Source organism: Equus asinus, chromosome 13 (genome assembly GCF_041296235.1).
Source record: "Equus asinus isolate D_3611 breed Donkey chromosome 13, EquAss-T2T_v2, whole genome shotgun sequence".
Taxonomy (NCBI): domain Eukaryota; kingdom Metazoa; phylum Chordata; class Mammalia; order Perissodactyla; family Equidae; genus Equus; species Equus asinus.
The window spans coordinates 40,085,483-40,106,086 of NC_091802.1; the positions used below are offsets into that span (position 1 = coordinate 40,085,483).

At 52.3% G+C, this 20,604-nt stretch overlaps 1 protein-coding gene across 1 annotated transcript; it reads left to right on the forward strand.

Moving 5' to 3' along the window:
• Nucleotides 1-7,899: 7,899 nt before the first annotated feature.
• Nucleotides 7,900-20,079, forward strand: IGFBP4 (insulin like growth factor binding protein 4). The gene is made up of 4 exons (XM_014833768.3): nt 7,900-8,919; nt 15,776-15,933; nt 16,706-16,840; nt 18,770-20,079. The coding sequence occupies exons 1-4, from the start codon at nt 8,571-8,573 to the stop codon at nt 18,902-18,904; spliced, it is 777 nt and encodes a 258-aa protein (XP_014689254.1). The 5' UTR covers nt 7,900-8,570; the 3' UTR covers nt 18,905-20,079.
• The last annotated feature ends 525 nt before the right edge of the window (nt 20,080-20,604 follow it).

Genomic DNA, 20,604 nt, shown 5'->3' on the forward strand with positions numbered 1-20,604 from the left:
TTTGCTGATGGGGAGAGCCTGAGTAGAGGCTGAATGTCAGTGTAATCTGACAGTGTAGTCTGGCATGGGGGGCGCTCCCATTCTTTAATGAGAATCAGGGTACCGGGGAGGGGACTGACATTCTTGGTAGCTATCTGCCCCCCCATCTCTGACTTTGGACTGTGACCCCAGGGGTCTGATCTGAGGAAGAGGATACCTGGAACTGTAGAAACCCATCCTCCAGTCTATTGCCCTCAGAGGGTCCTTGGGTGCTTCAGGGAGCAGACTTGGTGGGTAGATGTGGGCTCTGAGACATGGTTCAGCTTGGTAGCTATCGCCTTATTCCTTTCTCTGAGGAATGAATGATTGACTGAATGGAGAGTGGGAGTCTGGACTGGGATCTTTGGTTTCATATCTGTCTCTAAATCTCTCCCATGTCTCCACGTTCTTCATCTCATCATATCTGTCATCTCTGCTTTTCCATCTCTCTGTCCTACTCCATATTTCAGTCTCTCCCTCTCTTGGCCTTCCTCTTGCTAGTACCCCTGCTCCTCTCTATCCTTCCACCTCAAGGCATCATAGAATCTTAGAATCAAGAAAGGTCATAATAATGATGCCACTAATTGGTAAGCTGTTTTTTGAGATATATGTCCTTTCCCTTATATGGATAGCCTCATTTGATCCTCCTTAACAGCCCTGCAGAGTGAAGTAGGGGCTGGTATCCCCATTTCACAGAGGAGGAAACTGAGGTCCATCATGTTGAAGAGACAAGCCCACAGTGCACAGCTAATCAGGGCAGAGCTGGGATTTCAACCCTCGGCTCTGACTGCAAGGCCAGAGCTCTCTGCCCCACAGCCTGTGCACCTCAACCTGAGGGCAAAACTCTTCTCCATTGCTGGCTGGCTGGCTGGCTTTCCCCTGGCTTGAGGCCCAGCTTCTGCTGCTCTTTAGATCATCCTAGCTGGGTGGGGGTGAGGAACAAACTGTACAGATCTTGAAGATTACTGGCTCCAAACATCAGCCTCTGGAAACAGTGAGGGCTGAGGGGGTGGGAGTGAGAGGAATCCAGGCTTCAGGAGAGACTAGAGTGGGGGCTATGTGGATTAGGGGCTCTGGGCAGGATGAGCCTTGTTTTGGGGCCCTCTCAGCCCTTTCCCTTGCCCTCAAGTTCCCTTCAGCCCCTACCAGCCAACTTTAGGACTAGCTTTACCTCTCAGGGCAAGGACAATTGGAGACTGCAGCAGAAGAGGCCCCTGGCACGGCAAGCTTGGTGGGCACGTGGCTTATCTCTGAGATCCTCTCTTCTCACAGCTGGGGCTAGATATGGGCTCTGGGCTTCATCCCCAGCACCCTGACTGAGGGCACCACAACTGTCAGGTTGGTGCTAGAGCTAGGCAGGCGGGGAAGGCACAACAGCCTCTGGGCACACTGCACCCTGACAGGGGCAGCCTGGCAGGAGGAAGAGGTGCTGTGTGGGTTTGGGCAAAACTCTCCAAGGCTGTAATGCCTCTAGGGTGCGGTGGCAGTGCCACTTGGAGCCTGGGCACAGGCTCTGTCATCCCATAAATGGGTTTCAATCACACTTAGTTGCATGTGATCTTAAGCCGATCTTTTTATTACCCAGAGGCCCATCTATAAAATGGGTTTATAGGGTTACCATGGTGACCAATAAACATAATGGCTAATATGTATTGAGCCTTCCTCCGTGCCAGGCAGTGTGCTGAGTGCTTTACATGCATTGTCTCTGTAGGTTCTTGCACAGCCCCGTCTGGCTGGGCTGGCATTATCCCTCCTTTACAACTGAGGGCATTTAAGGATAAGAGGGAGGATGTCACTTGGCCAAAGTCGCAAAGCTAGTAAATGGCAAATCCAGAATGCAGTGCAGGCGTTTTGGCTCCAGGCTCTTAATCTCACTCACTTGGCTGGTCATGTCTAATAACTAACACTCACTGGGTACTTAAAAATTTTTAAATTAAAAAAATTAAAATATAATACAGAAAAGTGCAGAAATGAGAAACGTTTAGCTCAATGAATGTTCATATAGTGAATACACTGCGTAACTGAATAATAAGCATTACCTGAACCCTATAAGACCCTTCCAGTTACTACTCCTACCTTTGTCCCCAAAAGTAACCTCTGATTTCTAAAGCCATAGATTAGTTTTGCCTGTTTTTGAATTTTATATAAATAGAATCATACAGTAGCAATCTTTTGTTCAATATGTGATCCATCCATGTTGGTGGATGTAGCAATAGTTTATTCAATGATAGATTTATCTATTCTACTATTGATCGCAATGTTCAGCTATTCTGAATAATGCTGCTAGGAACACTTTTACACATGTGTGTTGGAATATATATATGCACACACATTTCTACTGGGTGTATATCAGGAATATATGGAATTGGAATAAATTGAATTGTTGGTTGCTTCCAAGTGTTTGCACACTTTTGTTTTCTTACCAGTATTATATGAGGGTCCCTTTACTCCATATCCTGGTACTATCAGTATTTCAAATTTTTTACCAATCTGGTGGATATGTAGTGGTATCCCATTATGTTTTTCCATATGTATTTATTAAATGAGCTATAACAAGAAGCAAGCACTCTTAATACCTGCTCTGTACAGCTTCTTGTAATAATCCTATGAGGTAGACATGGTTATCATCCCCATTTTGCAAATGAGGAAATGGAGGCCGTAGTTACTTCCTTTCCCCTTCCTTTCTTACAATCACTCACCTTTCCTGGGGGCCCCCTCCCCACTTTTTCCCAGTGGGGTTGGGATGTCTGGTCACTCCCAAGCTTGGGAGGTCTCTCAAGCCAGGATGTTCTGGGCAGGGGGAAGAAGAAGTCTGGGGTGAAGTGGGCAGGAGTGGGAAGGAGAGAAAGGATGAAGCATAAAGGCTGGTGTGAGGGACCAGAGATCCTGGCCCTGGGCATGGGATGATGGGGCCAGAAGAGAGGTCTGGAAACATGTAGAAAGCATGGCTGCTGCTATCTGTAAACTCCTAGTGCTTCTGGGGAGAGGGAGGTGTGCAGATGTGCACCTGCCAGTGTGTGTGTTAGGGATCTCTCTGGATCCTAGGCCCTCTCTCTGGGGTTTTACTGAGTCTGAAGACTCCCCTGTGGGATCTCTCTAAGTAAAGAACCCTTTTGGGTGGTCTTTCTAGGCTCAGAGGCCCCTTGGTAGAGTCTCTTTGGGGTTTTCTAAGGGCCAGGGGAGTAGGAGGCAGGGCCAGGAGGCCCTCCAAGGAATGTGGGGGAAGGGCATGGGATTTGCTCTGATTCTGGGCTTCTGAGCTGTCAGGCCAACAGGAACCTGGCAAGCAGGCACCCTGTTCTTTGACTCAACAAGTGTCAGGGGAGGCTGGGCAAACAATTTCCCCACCCTAACATGTGTCTTTCTCTGCCCAGAGTCCCCTCTGTGTCTCTACTTTTGCAAATGTCCTCTGCATAGATTCTCCCAGGTTGCACCTTCTTCTCCCTCCACCCCTACCTTCCTTGAGTCCTGAGCCCGTGGCTCAGGCGATGCTCTGGCAGCAGAGGCAGCATAGCACAGGGGGCTCAATCCATAGCAGGTAGTAAATATATTTGGCTTAAGTCTTGCCTTGATTACTTACTAGCAGTGTGCCCTTGGGTGAGCCTCATTACCTCTCTGGGAGGTGACAGAGCCCTTACATGGCTCAACATCATTCACTTGGCTTGTCTCCTGTGCTGGCTTTGGCCAATGATGTTCTGTCAGTGCCAGTCGGCCTGGAAACAGGGCAAACTCTGAAGGGTTGAGAGCCAAGCCAGCATGGGGACTAGGACTATGCAAAAGGACTCCAGAGATCCTAGATTCCTAGACTGCCAGAGCTAGAGGGGCTTGACAATTCAATGAGTTCTCCTCCCTCATTTTACAGATGGTAAAACTGAAGCTGAGGAAGGGGATGTGGCTACAAAGCTGGCAAGTAGAGGAGCTGGCTGGACTGGAGCTAGATCCTGGCCAGCCCAACTGCAGATAGACTCTCCTCAGACCCTCCCTGTCCCTGTCCCTTCTGGAGCTGCATGTCCTGAGGAAAGGACATAGGCTCTGTCCTCTGGACCAGCCCTCCCTCTGCACTGTGGTGTCTCTATGGAGATCCTCACTCTCTTGATCTGGTTTCTCCAAGTGTGGGGTCCTGGTGGGCAAGGAGGCAGATGCCCTGATGTGCCATTGCTCAGCCTACACTTGGGGCACTGTGGAGGATGCTGTACCTGGCCCTGGACATCAATGGAGGTGGAGGCGAGGTGACCTCCTTACTCAGTGTGGGCACAGTGGGCAGTCCAGGTCAGCCAGAGAGTGGCTGGGAAGCCAAAGTTATGGGGAGGCTTGGGGCCCAGTCCCATGCTAATGCCACCTCTGCTCTGATCCCCTACATCTAGTTTGCACTCTATACCATAGTCTTTTGCCCTTGGTATTTGTTTAGAACATTTCTGACAGCTATTTTGGAAAGCAGTAAAACAAAGGATTAATCGTACAGACTCTGGAGCCAGAATGTCTGTTCTTGCACTTACTTGCTGTGTGACCTTGAGTAAATTACATACCTCTCTGTGCCTCAGTTTCTCTCTTCTAAAAAGGGGATAATGAGGGGCTGGCCCCATGGCCGAGTGGTTAAGTTCGTGTGCTCCGCTGCAGGCGGCCCAGTGTTTCGTTGGTTCGAATCCTGGGTGCGGACATGGCACTGCTCATTAAACCACGCTGAGGCAGCGTCCCACATGCCACAACTAGAAGGACTCACAACAAAGAATATACAACTATGTACTGGGGGGCTTTGGGGAGAAAAAGTAAAAAATAAAATCTTAAAAAATAAAAATAAAAAGGGGATAATGATAGTACCTATTTCATGAGGCTGTTGTGAAGCACACATGAGTGAAGCCCTTAGAACGATGTCCAGCATATGGTCCACGCTCATTAACATGTATTTTGCCTACTCCATCAGACAAGATGCTCCCTAGGGTAAGCCCATCAGACTGGGGATTCTCTGAGGGCAGGACTGTGTCTTTCCCCAGGGACTCAAGCTCTCTTTCCTCCTATCGACTTTCTAAGAATCCCAGGCTGAGCCCAGCAGAATTTTGAAACTGAACGAACAAAGGAGCTAGTGAGACTCTTTCTAAGCACCAAACCAACAAGGGTGTGGAGTGGAAGAGGCTGGGAGGGAGTAGGGCTTTTCAACCCTCCATCTAGGGACATCTTCCTCCGGTTGCCCAGGAGGTGAGAGGACAGACAAGGATGCTGAGGAGGAGGTTCTTTTTCTGGTGGAGCCCTGGGCTGGAAAAGATGGCAGGGAAGGAGTTCCAGTTGGTGCTCGCAGTCCTCGAGGCAGCCACAGTCAGGTGGAGAAAACCAATAAGCAGCATCTGCAGCTCATTGCTCGGGTTCCAAAGCCCTTTCTTGCCTATTATCCCATTTTTTTTCTTGGAACAATTCTGTGGGGAAAGCCCAATTATTGTCTTTTCCTTTTTTACAGAGGATGAAAATGACCCTTCAAAATGTTAAGTGGCATGTCCAAGGTCACACAGCTCTCAAGTGACTGTGCTGCAACTTGACCTCAGGTCCTCTGACTCCAAATCCCATCTCCTTTGTATAGAGCCTCTCCCAGACACCAGCAGGGGACACTAAACCCAGTCTTCCGAGAGCCTCCAGTCCGGTGGAGGAGACAGGTCCTGCCACCAGAGGATCTCCAGCCTTGTGCACAAGTTACAGTTTCTAGCAGGGAGGGATATCAGGGAGCAAACACTTGGTGCCTACTATGTGCTGAGCAATTTGCACAGGCCACTCTTTCTCTCCCCTCCCCACCTTTCTTTCTTACCACAAAGTCCCATTTTCCAGGTAAGGACAGTGAAGCTCAGGGAGTAACTTATCTCAGGTTCTCCAGTGAGTCCAGTGGCAAAGCTGGGATTAGAATCCAGGTTAGCCTGTTGCTAACACTTGTGCTTTTTCCGCTAGCATGGGAGACCATTGGTGCAAGGGTCATCTCCTCCATGAAGTCTTTCTAGGCCCTGAATGTAGTACTGACTTCTTGTGTCTCTGGGTCCCCACTGTTCCCCTATATAAACGTCCCCAGGGCACCTGCACATTTGTTAGACTTATTTAATTTATATGCCTGTCTCTCCTCACTAGGCAGTGAGTCCTTGAGGGCAGAGAGTGGTCTTGGCCATCCCTGTATCCCCTGTGTGTAGCACAAAGCCTGTGCACAACAGGTGTTCAGTAAGCGTGTGTTGAGTGAGTGGTGGGGAGGTATTTGGAAGGCCTTCTCATGACCATTTTCCTGTCTCCTAGGAATTATCCCAGACAGTGATGTGTGTGTGTGTGGGGGGGGGGATACCAGAGGATGCTCTCTCCACACACATTGTGGGGGGATGCTGGGGTAGAGGTGCGAGCATCTGTCCCACCTGGAAATCTTTCCAGATTTCCCACACTCACCTGCACTCATGCTTCACCCATGCATCATTCAGATACTTCTTTTGGCTTCAGTCTGGCCTGTCCTGCACTCCTTCCTTCATGTCCCAGCACCTTTATCCCTCCCAGGTTTGCTTTCTAGGGGACAAGTCTGGCATTGGGATCAGAACCATCCTTCCTGGTCCCATTTTATTCTCACAAGATCTCCAAGAGGTAGGATAGTTGGAGATGACCTACCTTCCTTTTTCAGTTAGGGACATTCAAGCTCCAAGAGGTAGTGTCTGAGTTCACACAATAAGTTGGGTCCATGATGATGAAGGAGGGGGAGAGGGCTGGGGGCAGTTTTCTGAATTAGGGACAGGCTGGGATTCCCCCAGGGACTTGAGGAACCTGGCTCTGCTTGTCCTTCTCCAAGGCAGATGGGGCAGAAGAGACCCCATTTCATCTGTGAGATGGCATGGAGGGAATCCAAGAATCTTGTCCCTGGCCATAAGTCTCCAGCCCTTCTGCAGTCTTGATGGTTGCCAGTAGGTGCCGTCAGTTTGCAACTTTTGGTTCTGTCCCTACAGGTCCAGCTTCCATCCCTCTCTTCCTCCTGTCACCTGAACAGTCTGCACTTGCAGAAAGCAGGAGAGGGGCCCAATCCCTGTGAGACTGAAAGAGCCCTGTCCTAGGAGAGGAAGCAGGAAGAGGGTCTCTGACCTGCACTCAGCTTGGCTGCCCTGCAGCTTGCTAGGCCAGGCCAAAAAAATCCACAGTGGGTCACCGATTATGCCTGGACAGGCGCCCTTACCCTGAAACCAGCTCCAGGATAGCAGAAACTTTTGTGGGGGAGGATGGGTGAGTACTAGGGGGACCTGAGAGAGAACCTAGGAGACAGGTCCCTGCTTCAAATGCTACTGTAGGGCTGCTTCCAATCCTAGCAGGACTGAGGCAGGGTGGGGGATACAGGTACCAATAGGATCTCACAGAGGGCCTTGCCAGCCCCTACACTAGGCCAGATAGCAACACTGGGTGAATTAGAAAAAGGCACCCCTTCCTCAAAACCCTTGACTGCCATCTACTGGAAAACTGTCACGACAGCTATACAAATCTATGATGACTACAAGAGAAATGGTGCCCCCTGGAGTTGTGCAATGCACACTTTGCACACTGAGAGTGGCAATCTCCCCAGCCAGTCTCCCTCTGGGAGTGGGTCTGGGCAGAAGAAGCCATCATCCAGGAAGGAAGAAGAGGCTTGGCACCTCCCTCCCTCTGAGGTCGGTTGATTCCGTCCTGGGGAAGACAGAGCGGACCAGGACTCAAATGGGCTCTGGGGAGACAAGGGCAGGGGGAGGTTGTAAAGGGCAAGTGGGAAGAGGGCCTACTAACGTCTTGGGGCCATCAGACCCTTCTGGGCGCCTCGTTGGGTGCCTGCACCCCTTTCCCCACCTCACCCGACTAGGTCTCCAGTGGTTGAGACCGAAAGCGCTAGGGTGGGAAAGGACTCTGGCAGGGAGATGAATCCGCGGAGCTCGGAGTCGGGGCTAGAAGGTCGCCTTCTCAGTGCGGGGGCTGCAGGCCGCCTTGGTGTGCTTGGGGAAGAATCCTCCAAGGTCAGGGAAGGGGGGCCAAGGAGCAGCCCCTTCGCTTCTCCTCTCCCTTCTCTCCGCTCCCAGGCTCCGGTTCAGAGGCGCTCTCGGCGCCCGCCGCGGCTTCCAAACTGCGCCGCTTCCTTCTTGGGCAGAAAAGGACTTTCAGACGTTGTAGCGGCAGCGACTCAGGACAGCGCCCCCTCCCCCTAACGGCCGCCTCGCTCTCTCCCCCTCGCCCCCACCCTCCCGCTCCCCCACCTCTGGGAAGGCGCTGGGGGTGTGGCCAGGGGCCGGTATAAAGTCCCGGGGAGCCGGTCCCGGGCAGCCGCTCAGCCCCCTGCCCCCCGCCGCCCGCCGCCTGGGCCGGGCCGAGGATGCGGCGCAGCGCCTCGGCGGCCAGGCTCGCTTCCCTCCAGCCCGCTTGCTAACTTCCCTGGCTCCGTCCCTGTCCGTCAGCGGGCCGCCCCGTCTCCTCGCGCTCTCTGGGTCGGGTCCTCCAGGCGCGCCGGGCGCTGCCGCCGTGTGCCCCCTGCTGCCAGCCTGCGCGCCCGCGCCCCCCGCCCGCGCCTCGCGCCCGCGCCCCGTCGTCGCCTGGTCATGCTGCCCCTCTGCCTCGTGGCCGCCCTGCTCCTGGCCTCCGGGCCCGGGCCGAGCCTGGAGGACGAAGCCATCCACTGCCCGCCCTGCTCCGAGGAGAAGCTGGCGCGCTGCCGCCCCCCCGTGGGCTGCGAGGAGCTGGTGCGGGAGCCCGGCTGCGGCTGTTGCGCCACTTGTGCCCTGGGCAAGGGGATGCCCTGCGGGGTGTACACCCCGCGCTGCGGCTCGGGCCTGCGCTGTTACCCGCCCCGGGGGGTGGAGAAGCCCCTGCACACGCTGATGCACGGTCAAGGCGTGTGCATGGAGCTGGCGGAGATCGAGGCTATCCAGGAAAACCTGCAGCCCTCTGGTAAGGTTGCCCCTACCCTTGCACACCCTCCCTGATGGTCTCCCCTCCCAGAAGCCCTTTTCTCATTCAGGCTAGTCTGGAAGGCCCTTGAAAATCCCCTGTGAGTTGAGGAGAAGGCAGGGCCCGACTGGCATGGGACAAGCTCAGCCAAGGAAACTGCTATCAAGTCTCTAGCAGCCTGTTGCCACCATCAAGGAGGACTCTGTCCCATCCATCCATCTCAAACCTCCCAAGGGTGCCTAGTTGGGAAGAGAGGTCTCAATGATAGTCCTGGCTTCTGGTGCAAGAGTGGTAAATTAAGTGACCTGGTCCAGCCTGCATCCTGCAAGTGAACGGTCTGGGGGAGGATGGGGATGATGGCGGTTGGGGCTTTCTGTTCCTGATCCAGGGAGCTCCCCTCACCCTGCCCAGAAGTGAAACCCCAGGGGTCTGAGAAGCCAGGGCTTGGACTTTTGACCTTGAGGTGGGGTGGAGTGAGACATGCAAATTAGTGGGGCTTTGGTGGTGAGGGTCATCGGAGTTGCCTTTCCCCAAAGCCCCAGGCCAGCTCACCTAACTGTTTGAGAGGTATTGGGAAGACAGGGGTCTCTCTGCGAGGCCTGGGCACCTCCTCCTGCCCTGGTACACAGGCACCCTGCTTCTTCCCGGCAGGTGCCATTTGAGGTGGCAGAAGAGAAGCAAGTCTTGGCTCCCAGCCCAGAGCTGCAGAAACCTACCAGGTGTGGGATAGGGAGTAGAGAAGAGGGGAGAGAGAGAGGGAAAGAGAAAAGAGCTTTAGAAGGCCCTTTGCCCTAAACTCATTCTTACACTTTCTCTGTTTCCATTTTTCAGTGAGCCTCTCAGTTTCTCCTTATAATCTTTCTCAGTGTCTTTCCGTTCTCTTATTCTTTTGTTCTTTCCTGCTGCGTCTCTCAACCTCTAGTTTCACTAACATTCTAGAGTTCTCCTTTCCTTGATATCTTCTGCCCATTATCAGTTTCTTTCTCTTCCTCTGTCTTATTCCTTTTTTCTGTTTCTGTTGTCCCGCTTCTCTCACTTTGATCTCAGTCTCTTTCTGTTGCTGTTTCTCTCTGTGTCCCTGTCAGTGTTCCTCTTTGTTTCTGTCTTTCTCTGTTACTTTTGGAATCTCTCTCTCTGACTGCCTTTCTGTCTCTGCCTCTGTTTCTTGTTCCCTCTCTGACTCTGCTCTCCCAGTGCCTCTGTCTGGGTCTGTCTCTTTTCCTGGTGCTTGAAGCTTCCATTGTTGCAGTCCGGATGCTGGGACTCCAGCCCCGAGCTTCCTGCTCTGGGTCCCAGACCGCTCCACTTCCTCAATCCTCTGCAGCTTGTGAACCAGAGGAGAGCAGGATGCAGGGAAAACAGGAAGGAGGTGGACCCCAGGGGTCTGGGCCTCAGGCCTCTCTGCCCTTCCTGCCCCTGGGTAGTGAGGGATGGGTCAGCAGAAAACATTCTAGGAGAAATGCCAGCCTGGCTTCCAGCACATCTGAGAAGGGGGGGTCCTGGGGGACTAAGTTGCTGCTCTGGAGGCAGAGATGCCAGTGCCAGTGGGAGAGGAAGGTACTGGTACTGATCAGACTGGGAGTGAGGGCTGAGCCCTTGCACTCTCTGGGTATAACGGGACCACTTTCCCTTTGTATCGCTGTCCTCCACTGGCCAGCAGGTATCTGGCACCAAATTAGAATGGCTGGTAGCCTCCTCCTCTCTCACCAATTTGAACATGGGGTAGAAGAGTCCTCAGAGGGTCTTGGGCACTCCTTCGTCCCCAGCGGGGTAGGAATATCCCATCCTGTAGTGGAGGAAGCATCTGATCCTCTGGAGCCTTTAGGGGACATGGCATGAACAGTTTATGATTGTCCTGATGACATCTTGCAAACCAGCCTCAAAAGGTGGCTTTGGGTCTCCTTTGGATTTCAGGGCCCAGATCTCAATACCCCTCACCCTTCGCTCCTTGTCTGTCTTCCACCCGTGAAGTGCATGCAGATATCTGGAGAGGGAAAGGGGAAGCCTGGAGGACCCTGAGGAAACTAGGTAGCAGCTCGGCAAACAGTGTCCACGGCCTCTCACCTCCTGGTCATCACAGAAGTACCCCCTGCCATGGCCTGGGCCACATTACTCTGTGTGAAAGGCGTCCCCTGGAGTTGTATAGCAGCCCTGCAGGGTCTCTGTTGAGCCAAGATGGCCAGGGCTCGGTCCCTAGCCCCTCTATTCTCTTTAGCCTTCCACTGTCAATAGGCCACTGTCCCTCCTAGGTCCCAAGGCTTGGGCCCTCTGGCCTGGGCAATACTTTGGCAGAGGGTATCAGGGTCTTCTTTCTGCCTTTTCCTCTTGGGGCTGATCTTCAGCAGGTGACTGGGGAAAGGCAGCCACTTAGCAGACCCCTTCCCTTGGCCTGCTGTGGTCTAGCTGCCTACTCTTTGTCCTGGGACAGGTCTCCTACTTCCATCTCCACCCCTCCCCCCGACAATAGCCCTCATGTCCCAGCTTTCTGAGCCAAAAATGCTGTGGATTAACACCACTCAGGTCACCAGAGGTGGGGGTGGGGTGGGATGTGTGCGTCAGAAGTCCACAATTCTGCATCAGTGTACTGACCCTCGACTCTTGGAATTTGGAGGAGGGGACAGTGGGAAGATCAGTGTTTGGATTGGGGAGTTCCTAAACTGTGCTCTGGGTCCCTCTGGGACAGGGTTAGGGAACATGCAGGCTGGGTTAATTTTTAGTCAACGCAGCAGATATTGTCCCCTTTACTTCAGTACTGGGAATCTAGTCATGTCATGGGAACAGGGCCTTCCCAGAAATTCTGTGCCTTGGGGAGGGGGGAGGGGGAGGAGGAGCATGGCTGCTTAACATTTTTTCTTTAGTATTGGCAAAGCAAGAATTATTGATGTCTCAAGTATCAGGAGTCTTTCCATTTAAAGACATAGGAGCTGCAGATATAAGTCTCTCCTCCTTCCTCCCCACCCAGTCTACTTCATTTCCTCATCTGTAAAATGGGATTGCAATATGACCTGCCTCACAGGGTTGGGATGTCTGGCATGGAGTAAGAGCTCAGTAAATTGGAGTGATGATGAGGATGGTGATGAAGAGGAAGCTGAATAGATTTAAGTTGAAGCTTAAATTCTCCTCTGATTCTGGGACTTTGGGAGACAGTAGGGCAAGTGAGCGAAGCTGGGGGGACATTCAGGGGAGTTGAAAGGGGTAGAGAGGACTTTGGTAGCTTTTGCTGCTGTAAACATGGGGAGGACAGGTCAGCTTTTCTTCCCTGGCTCTTTAGTCTGAGGCCGGCAGCATGGCACGACAGTGAGGCGGACACCCCTTGAGCCAGACCTCAAAGAAAGGGCCTGGTACCCAGCACAGGTGGTCTTGGCTTCTCTAGTCAGAGTCCAGGGGAAGAAGGAAAAGGCCTTTCTTGCAAGGCAGATGGATGACCCTCCAGATCATGCCTGAAACTTCTGTGTCTGGGTGGCTGGGCCCACCCACCTCACAGCCTCACTCTAGGTATCTTGAGGAGGGCAGGGGCTGGAGTTAAGGAGAAATCATGGGGGTGAAATCAGGCAGCAAGAAAGAGGAAATCTTCTAGCTTTGGCTATGAACTTTGCAGTCAGTGGTGCCAGAGCTGTGAAGCCTCTTCTCTGTCTGGGTGCCTTCCCTTCCTCTGTTGCTGGAGCAAAGACCAAGGTTTCCCCTGTGGTTGGATGTTGTTGGCCTAGTTCCAAGGAGGGGCGGGAGAAGATAACCTTGCCTATCTTGGAAGCCCCACCTCCCAAACAAGCCTTTCAGAGGTCAGGAGGTCAGAACTTTCAGGGGGCTAGGTCTGCCTGTGCCTCCTGCTCAGAGGGGAACCCACGGGGATGGGATTTTTCCAGAGGGAGCCACTTGGGTGAGCAGCACCAGGTAGCTGGAACTCCTGCACTAGCAGGGAAGTAGCAAGTATTTAGCCAGTTTTGGAGATGAGAAGTTAACATTTTCCAGAGACCCAAGGCTACGACCTCACCCTCCCAAACCAAGTGCCTATGGATGGGTTCTGCTGTGAGCCCTCAGTCCGCCGGTTAAGCAAGGCCAGGCAAGGAAAAGTTACAGATTAAATGGAAAGTCAACAAGCCATGATGCAGTCAGCGTGGCCTGCCCTGGGTCTGTGTCTCTGCCCAGGGCAGGGTCAGAGCGCAGTGTGCACGCGTGGATGAGTGTGTGCCTGGACATGTGATTGTTTGTATGTATTTGTGATTCTTGAGTCCCAGCCTGTCTGTGTCTGAGTGGGCAGATATGGACATTGTCTGTGTACGTATGTCCCCATGAGAGTAAGTAAGGAGATACTCTCCCTGTCTGATGTGTTCTACTCTAAGCTTGCACATGAGCTAGGGATAAGTGTGCTGGGTAGTGGGGAAACCAAGAAGGGGGAGGCCAGGCGCACTGCCTGCTCTGCTTTCCCCACATAACCCCCTCTGTGTGACGTGGGGCCACACCAACACAGGAACATAAGCTATGCTTCCAGGCTTGCCCTGTGCTCCATGCAGCCCTAGATTTCAGTGAGTGGACCCAGTTGTCCTCCTTAGTGGTACCTCTTAAGTAAAGGGATAAACATTCCAAATATCCATTAATAATCCCTTGAGTGCTAGTCATTTGTGAACTTTTCTTCATAGAAACTCAGCAATGGAAAGCATGGTTCCAATCAAACTTCCACTCCAGATCTCTAGATTCTTGAGGCCTCAACCACCCGATGCTCCACACCTCCAGGGTGTGGAGCTCTCTATCTGCTGAGGCAGCCCCATTCATTAGAAAACTCTTCCTTACTCTTGAAACCTATGAACATTCTGCATGTTGTCCAAGAGGACCTAGTGTCACTGTGCAAAGTAATCCTTTCCTTTATGGTCAAGAAAAGAAAGCAAACTCAAAGGAAAGACAATGAAACCTTTTGAAGTTCAAAGGGTGTCCCTGCGTTAGTGTCGTGGGCTGTGGTAAATGAGTAAAATGGTGGTGCCTTTCTTCACATTCCAGCTCAGCCTCTGTCGTTCCAAGATTTGGCTCTAATTCCTTTAGGTCTTTCATTTCTTCTTTCTTTCCATTCCCCACCTCCAGCCTACACCCCTGAAACACTGTGACCCCATCCACAAGTCTCATGGCTTTGTGCAAGGTGGACTTGATGTGTGTGTTGGGGTGTCACTGGCCAGCCTGGGCCTTTTTAGCCAGATAGCTTCCTTGGGAGTGTTTTCAGGCAAGAGCCTGGATCCCAGATCTTTCTCCTGGTTCCTAACTGAGGGCTCAGGGTGTATCTTCTTATGGCCCCCTTGGCACAATCCTGGTCTTCTGAAATTTATCTGCCCCTTCTTTTGCTGCTCACACCAGCTATAGGAGACCTTGCTATAGTGTCTTCTCTTTGGCTGATCCTCAAGAAGTTGATGTCATCTCTGGGACAGAAGTCCTCTCTGGACTGTCCTTTTTGGGATGGTAAATATACAGAAGGATGGGTTATATCTATCTGCTCCATTTATTCCTTCCCTTTGATTCTTTTTTCTAAGGCAGCCCTGTACCCATGACAATTCTTCCCATCCTTGGTAACTCAATTTTATAAATAACCTTTAGTGTGGAATCTTGACAAAGTCTTTCTGAGGGTCTATATTCGTCCTTGCTTGGTTTCCCTTTATCCACATGCTTTCTCCCATACCCCCCAGAACTAGGAGAATAAAAGGAGAACTAAACCCCCAGCTGACTTTGGCTAGGCGGAAAAATACCATTTGACCCAGAGGCAGCTCTGGGACTGCTGCCATGCATGGAGGAACCTGCTAACTCCCCAGGAAAAAAAATCCTGACGCAAACCAGATGTAACCTTCTGTCTGGCTGCCAACATCTGGAATGCTGGCAGGGACTTTGCACTCAGGCCGGTAGCAAGCTGCCAAGCCCGAGCATTTCAGAGGTGGCTCTGATGTGTGGAGAGGTCTTGTAGCCTCATTCTCTTGCTCAGCCCTATGTTCTGGTTTTCTAGCTGCCTGGATGGAGGAGCAGTGGTTTCAATTCTGGGACTTCTGGATGGGATTTTTCTTGAGTTCAGATAGTCTTTAGGAGATCCAAGGGAGAGCTTGGGGGTCCAACCTCACCACCCTGTCTCCAGATCCTCAGTGCCCTGGCTCTGGGCAACAGACATGGACTTTGGATGGGGTCCGAAGTCTAAGGATGGGAGACTGGGGTGGGGTACTGAAGGGATATCTGAGGGTGTTCTCTTGGTCCTGGGGCCACACAGAGTGTCACACACACACACACAATTTCACATGCAGGCATACACACCCACTCCCACTTCTCTCCTGTCCAGCCAATAGGGAGAGCTTTTTGGGCCAGATTTCTCACCACTCTTGGAAACTTTGATTCTGGCCATTTGGAAGAGGGTCAGCAGAGCCAACAGCCCTGGGGATCCCCTGGCTGGCTCAGCCAAACGCTGAAAAGAGCAGGAAAAGAGACGAGAAGAGAGAGCAGATGGAGAGGGGGATGGTAGGAGGAGCTGAATGGAAGGGGGACACGATCCAGTGGGGGGGCCCCCCTGCCCGCCTTAGACCTCCCTGCAGGGCCCAGGAGATGGACCCTCATGCCATTTGGACACCTGCAGCTGGTGACTCATCTGAGGGCCAGACTGGGTGGGGTGAGGGACAAGTCAAGGACTTCAAGAGGAATATTCTCCTGAGGAGATCCAGGGGAGTGGGGAGGAGACTGGCTGCTTTCATTTCTTCCCCTCACCCCACCCCCCAGGCTCCCTGCTCTTCCCCAGCACCAGCCTGGTGAATCTCCAAGAAGAAAGCAGGTGGGAGGTTGGGTTGGTGTGCGCCTTGTCCTTTCCCAGTGCTGACCTCTCTCCATCTTGGCCTGACTGCAGACAAGGATGAGGGTGACCACCCCAACAACAGCTTCAGCCCCTGTAGTGCCCATGACCGCAGGTGCCTGCAGAAGCACTTTGCCAAAATTCGAGACCGGAGCACCAGCGGGGGCAAGATGAAGGTCGTTGGAGTGCCCCGGGAGGAAGCCCGGCCTGTGGTAAGGAGCTCTGACCTACAAATGTGCATGTGCATAGGCAACAACACCACTGCCACCACACCAGATCTGGACTATATTCATTCAGCATTCTTTGGATGCCCACTGTGTGCAAGATGAGTCTAGTATGTGTCATCAGGACCCAAAGAGTCCTCATTCCTTTCCTTGAAATTTCTTTCCCGTTCATCAGTTCTGTACATTGGTACAGCTGAAGGGATTGTTAAATACTGAAATACTTCTGTACACATTAGTAGATAGCCGTTGCCCCAAGCTTCCTGATGTTTCTTGGCCCTTCTCATGGATTTCCTGTCCCAGAGTTTCTCAGTAACTAAAAGGGTTAATGCTGGCCGTAGCTGGGGGCCTTGGGAGCTTGCTTTAGGGTCTGGCTAATGTCCTTCCTGATGGGTAGTTCTGATGGATCTGTGCCTGGGTCTTACAAGTTGTTAATTGTACCATTTCATCCATCCTTCCTGCTTAGAAATCACCCGCTTCCTGTCCTTCTGCATGAATTTCCACAGCCCCTTTCCCCACAAGGTCCTTCACTTTGCACCCCTCCTTTTTCAAAGCTCTTTGGCTCAAGATCCTCTCTTCAATGTCCTTAGCTGTGCCCAACAGTGTCCCCTGAACCCAGGCCCCTCCCTTCACCTCATTGGCCCTGCCCAGCCTCCAGGCCTTGACCTTCCTTTCAGGGCCTTCAGTCATGCTCTGACCCCCCGCCCTGGTCCTCCTGCTGTTCTGCCTTCTGCTGAGCAGTTTCATCCTTCCCCTCCTCCAGCCCCAGGGCTCCTGCCAGAGCGAGCTGCACCGGGCCCTGGAACGGCTGGCCGCCTCACAGAGCCGCACCCATGAGGACCTCTACATCATCCCCATCCCCAACTGCGACCGCAATGGCAACTTCCACCCCAAGCAGGTGGGTCTCCCTCTCCACCAGCTCAGCCCTGGCTTCGGCTTCAGGGGCATTCCCGGACTTTCCACAGAATGGTGATCTCAGGAAGGGGGAGGCTCCCCAACCTAACCCCTTGGGCCCTCCCTAAGCCCTCCCCCAGCCTCAGAATCTCAGCTCATTTTGCCCATTCACTCATTTTGCAGATGAGACTGAGGCCCATGGAGGGGTAAAGACCAGCCCAAAGTCACAGAATGAGTTAATGGCAGATGGGTTATCCTGCAATTTCCATGACCTCTGGATTCACCATCTGATGTAGACCTAGTACTCCTAGCAACCTATGCCTCCTGACACTCTCACTCCCCACTACTCCATTCCTCTGAGTAGTGCTTTTCTGTCATGGACTCTCTGAGGTTTCATCTGGGAATGAAGGGGCTAGATCATGAGGAGCTGAGGTGGAAACTCAGACTGCCCCTTCCCGCAAGCTGAGCAGCCAGACCATCTGGGGTTCAGCCAGATCTGACAGCCTGAGACAGGAGCTTTGGGTTGAAGCAGAGGAAGGAAGAGGGCAGGAGAGAAAACATGAATGCAGTAACCTCCGTGCTCCTGCTCCCTCATGCCCTTGGAAAACAGGTTCCTCTGATGAGCCACCAGGAGGCTGGGATGTTCAGCAGGGTTGGCCTGCTCCAGCCTCTTCTCTGGCCAGTCAGAGTTGGACCCACTTGGAAGGTGGCATGTGTGGGCAGGGCACTGTGGTGCCTCATGCTGGGTGTGGCCTCGGGAGCCCTGACCTAGATCTCCTTCGCCAGCTCTTTGTGGGCAGAGGCACACACTCCACTCCACGCGTACCCACAAAGTAGGCTGCCACTTGGCCAGCAGAGGCCTAGCTAGGAGGAAGGCTGCCCCCTGGGTCTGCACATCTCAGGACGGCTCAAGGAGGTTATGAGGTGATGTACAATGAGTGGCCCAGAGAGGGCACCTCTAAAACCAATGCCAAACCTATCTCCAATGTTTATCCCAACACCAATTTTACCTTTGTCTCAATTTTTAGAAACTTTTCCCCTAATTAAAAAAAAATTAATAGACTTTGTTTTTTAGAGCACTTTTAGGTTTACAGAAAATTGAGCAGGAAGTACAGAGTTCCCATCTACTCTCCCACCCCCAGTTTCCCCTATTAACATCTTGCATTAGTGTGGTAAATTTGTTATGATTGAAGAACTAATATTGATACATTATTATTAACTAAAGTCCATAGTTTATGTTAGGGTTCACTCTTTGTATTGTATAATTCTATGTGTTTTCTTCCCCCAATTTTTATCCCACTGAAAGTTCTGACACTTGCCTCTTTATCCCCAGACCAATTCTGACCCTTGAGACAACCTTCACTCCAACTCTAATTCTGACTCTGAAATACACCTTTGCCCCCTGCCCTCCCTCCTCCTGCTGTCTAATCTTTACCCAAACTTTAGTCCAACTCCTTTAGTTGTTCTGACCTGAACTTCTATCTTTATCCCAATTCCATTTTTGACCTGGGCTGTAAGCCTCACCCAACTCAAGTTTTAGTCATAATTCCCAATTCTACTACAACTCTTATCCTGATGCTACCTTAACTTCAACTACTCTTAACACATCCCATTTCTAAAGTCCCAACCCAATCAGAACACACACTTAACACCTATCCAACCTAAACTCTAGCCTTTCAAACCCAGCTGCACCTTTAAACTCCATGCATCCAGTCTCCCCTCCAGCTGGGCTGGAGAACCTGTTTTCCAAAACTCTCTGGACCTTTCCTTTTTGGCCAAGTTCTCTCTACTCTGTGAGCTCAGAGGACCCATGCTCATGAAAGAACCTCCACCCTCAAAGGCCATCTTGGAGCAACTGTCTGACTTGGGGCCTGGGCTGGGATTGGGGTGAGATGCCTGAGAACTGACCTCTCATACCCCCTTGTCTTGGTAGTGCCACCCCGCCCTGGATGGGCAACGCGGCAAATGCTGGTGTGTGGACCGGAAGACAGGAGTGAAGCTGCCGGGGGGCCTTGAGCCGAAGGGGGAGCTGGACTGCCACCAGCTGGCTGATAGCTTCCGCGAGTGAGCCCTGCCAGCAGGCAGGGGACTCAGTGCCCCCTGCTACTCTCTCCCCTGGAGGCTGAGAACTGACCTGGAGCCTGGGTCTGAGTCCTGGCTCTGCCTCTGGCCCAGAAGTTTCCCTCGGGTGTGTGTGTGTGTGTGTGTGTGTGTGTGTGTGTATGAGTATGAGCATGGGTGTGCCCTTGGGATGAGCTGGAGCCTAGGGGTGTCCTCTTTGGGTTTAGATAGCCCAAGAGGTCTGAGAGTGGCAATGGGGGAGCCCTGGTGTGTTTCCAAATTGATCCTGGATTCATTCATTCATTCAGCCATCTAGCCACCCAGCCATCTAAAAACATTTATTGACCACGTACTACATGCCACTTCTAGTTTTCAGCCCTGGGGCCTCTTATTCTGCCTTCCTCTGATTTAGGGATGTGGGGCCACCTCCTATAAGATGAGCACAAGCCTGTGGAAGAAGAGAAGTCCCATTTCCAGAATCAGAGGAGGAAAGTAGACATGTACCTTGACAATTGTCCCTCCTCTCATTCTAGTCAGAGGGTAGAGGTCATAGGGAAGGTGTAGGGTGGCAGATGGCTCAAAGGTCAGGAGACCCAGACCCATTTCCAAAGCTGAGGCCTGCCAGGCTCCCCTTTTCTTTCTTCCAGGTCCCTCCAGGGGGAAGGACCTACAAAGACAAGCCAAGATCCATCTCAGCTTTTGGGTCGAGTGTGGTGCCATCTGCTTGGTTGCCTGGTAGCCCAGACCCCACTATGGGGGAGGGAAGAAGGTCAGAGAAAGGTCTGCAGGACAGAGGGCTGGGGAGGTGGGGCCCATCTCTGAGCAGTCAAGATTGGAGGAAAGAATGCATGGTCAGACTGTGTGTGCCTGATGGAGAAGAGGACCCACATTCCGGGGGTGAGGGACTTGCCTTGGGTCTTGCTTCCTTCCTCATTTGTGGTTACAGCCATGAGGTCACCAGGATGACTCCATCCTTCAGTGGCTCACACTCTGTGGCTCTGCCTCCCTCCCCACATCTCTTTCCCCTGCACCCCCCTCCCCCACACTGCCCTACCCCCTGGGCATTTTCTGGCTTGACAGGATAGAAGGAGACTTAGGGACCTACCAGTTGGCCATAGTGTCTTTTCTTTTTCTTTTGTTTTTTTTTTTTTTTTTTACAAAACAAAACAAAAATCTAGACAATTGTGTTTGGTTGATTTATTTCAAATTAGAGACAGAGATGTACCAGGGTGGGGAGACCTGCCTTACATGGTAAAAGGACTGCAAAGGGTCAGCCAATTCACCCTCCTCTTCCCTGCAGCCTCTTCCTAGGGGGCCTCCCTGTCCCCAGAGTCTGTGCTGTCTGTGTTCAGACTCCTGGTGGGCAAATAATGGCTTCTGAATGGAGGGAGCAAGCAAGGACAGCCCTGCTGGGCCAGAGCTATTTCTGGGATCAGCCTGTGTGTGAAGCTGGGGCATTTCCTAGGATATCAGGCAGATTGGGTTTGCAACTGGATTTGATTTATTAATTTAGTAGGGGGAGGCACTGCCCTGAAGTTGGGGAAAGGGGATAAACTCTCCAGTGCATTCCACAGCTCTGACTGCCTAGATTCCTGCCTGAGGGGTGTGCTGAAATTTGATTCTGAGGGGTTGGAAGTGGGGGCATCTTTGATCTTGCTGTCCTGGGTTCACCAGGCTGTGGGCTCCTGGTGCCAGCCCCCAAATTTG

Excerpts from the sequence above, each read along its gene's own strand:
- IGFBP4 (XM_014833768.3), top strand. The coding sequence starts at position 8,571 with ATGCTGCCCCTCTGCCTCGTGGCCGCCCTGCTCCTGGCCTCCGGGCCC. Across the intron at positions 15,934-16,705 it reads GGGAGGAAGCCCGGCCTGTG|CCCCAGGGCTCCTGCCAGAG; the intron begins GTAAGGAGCTCT and ends CCCCTCCTCCAG. Across the intron at positions 16,841-18,769 it reads GCAACTTCCACCCCAAGCAG|TGCCACCCCGCCCTGGATGG; the intron begins GTGGGTCTCCCT and ends TTGTCTTGGTAG.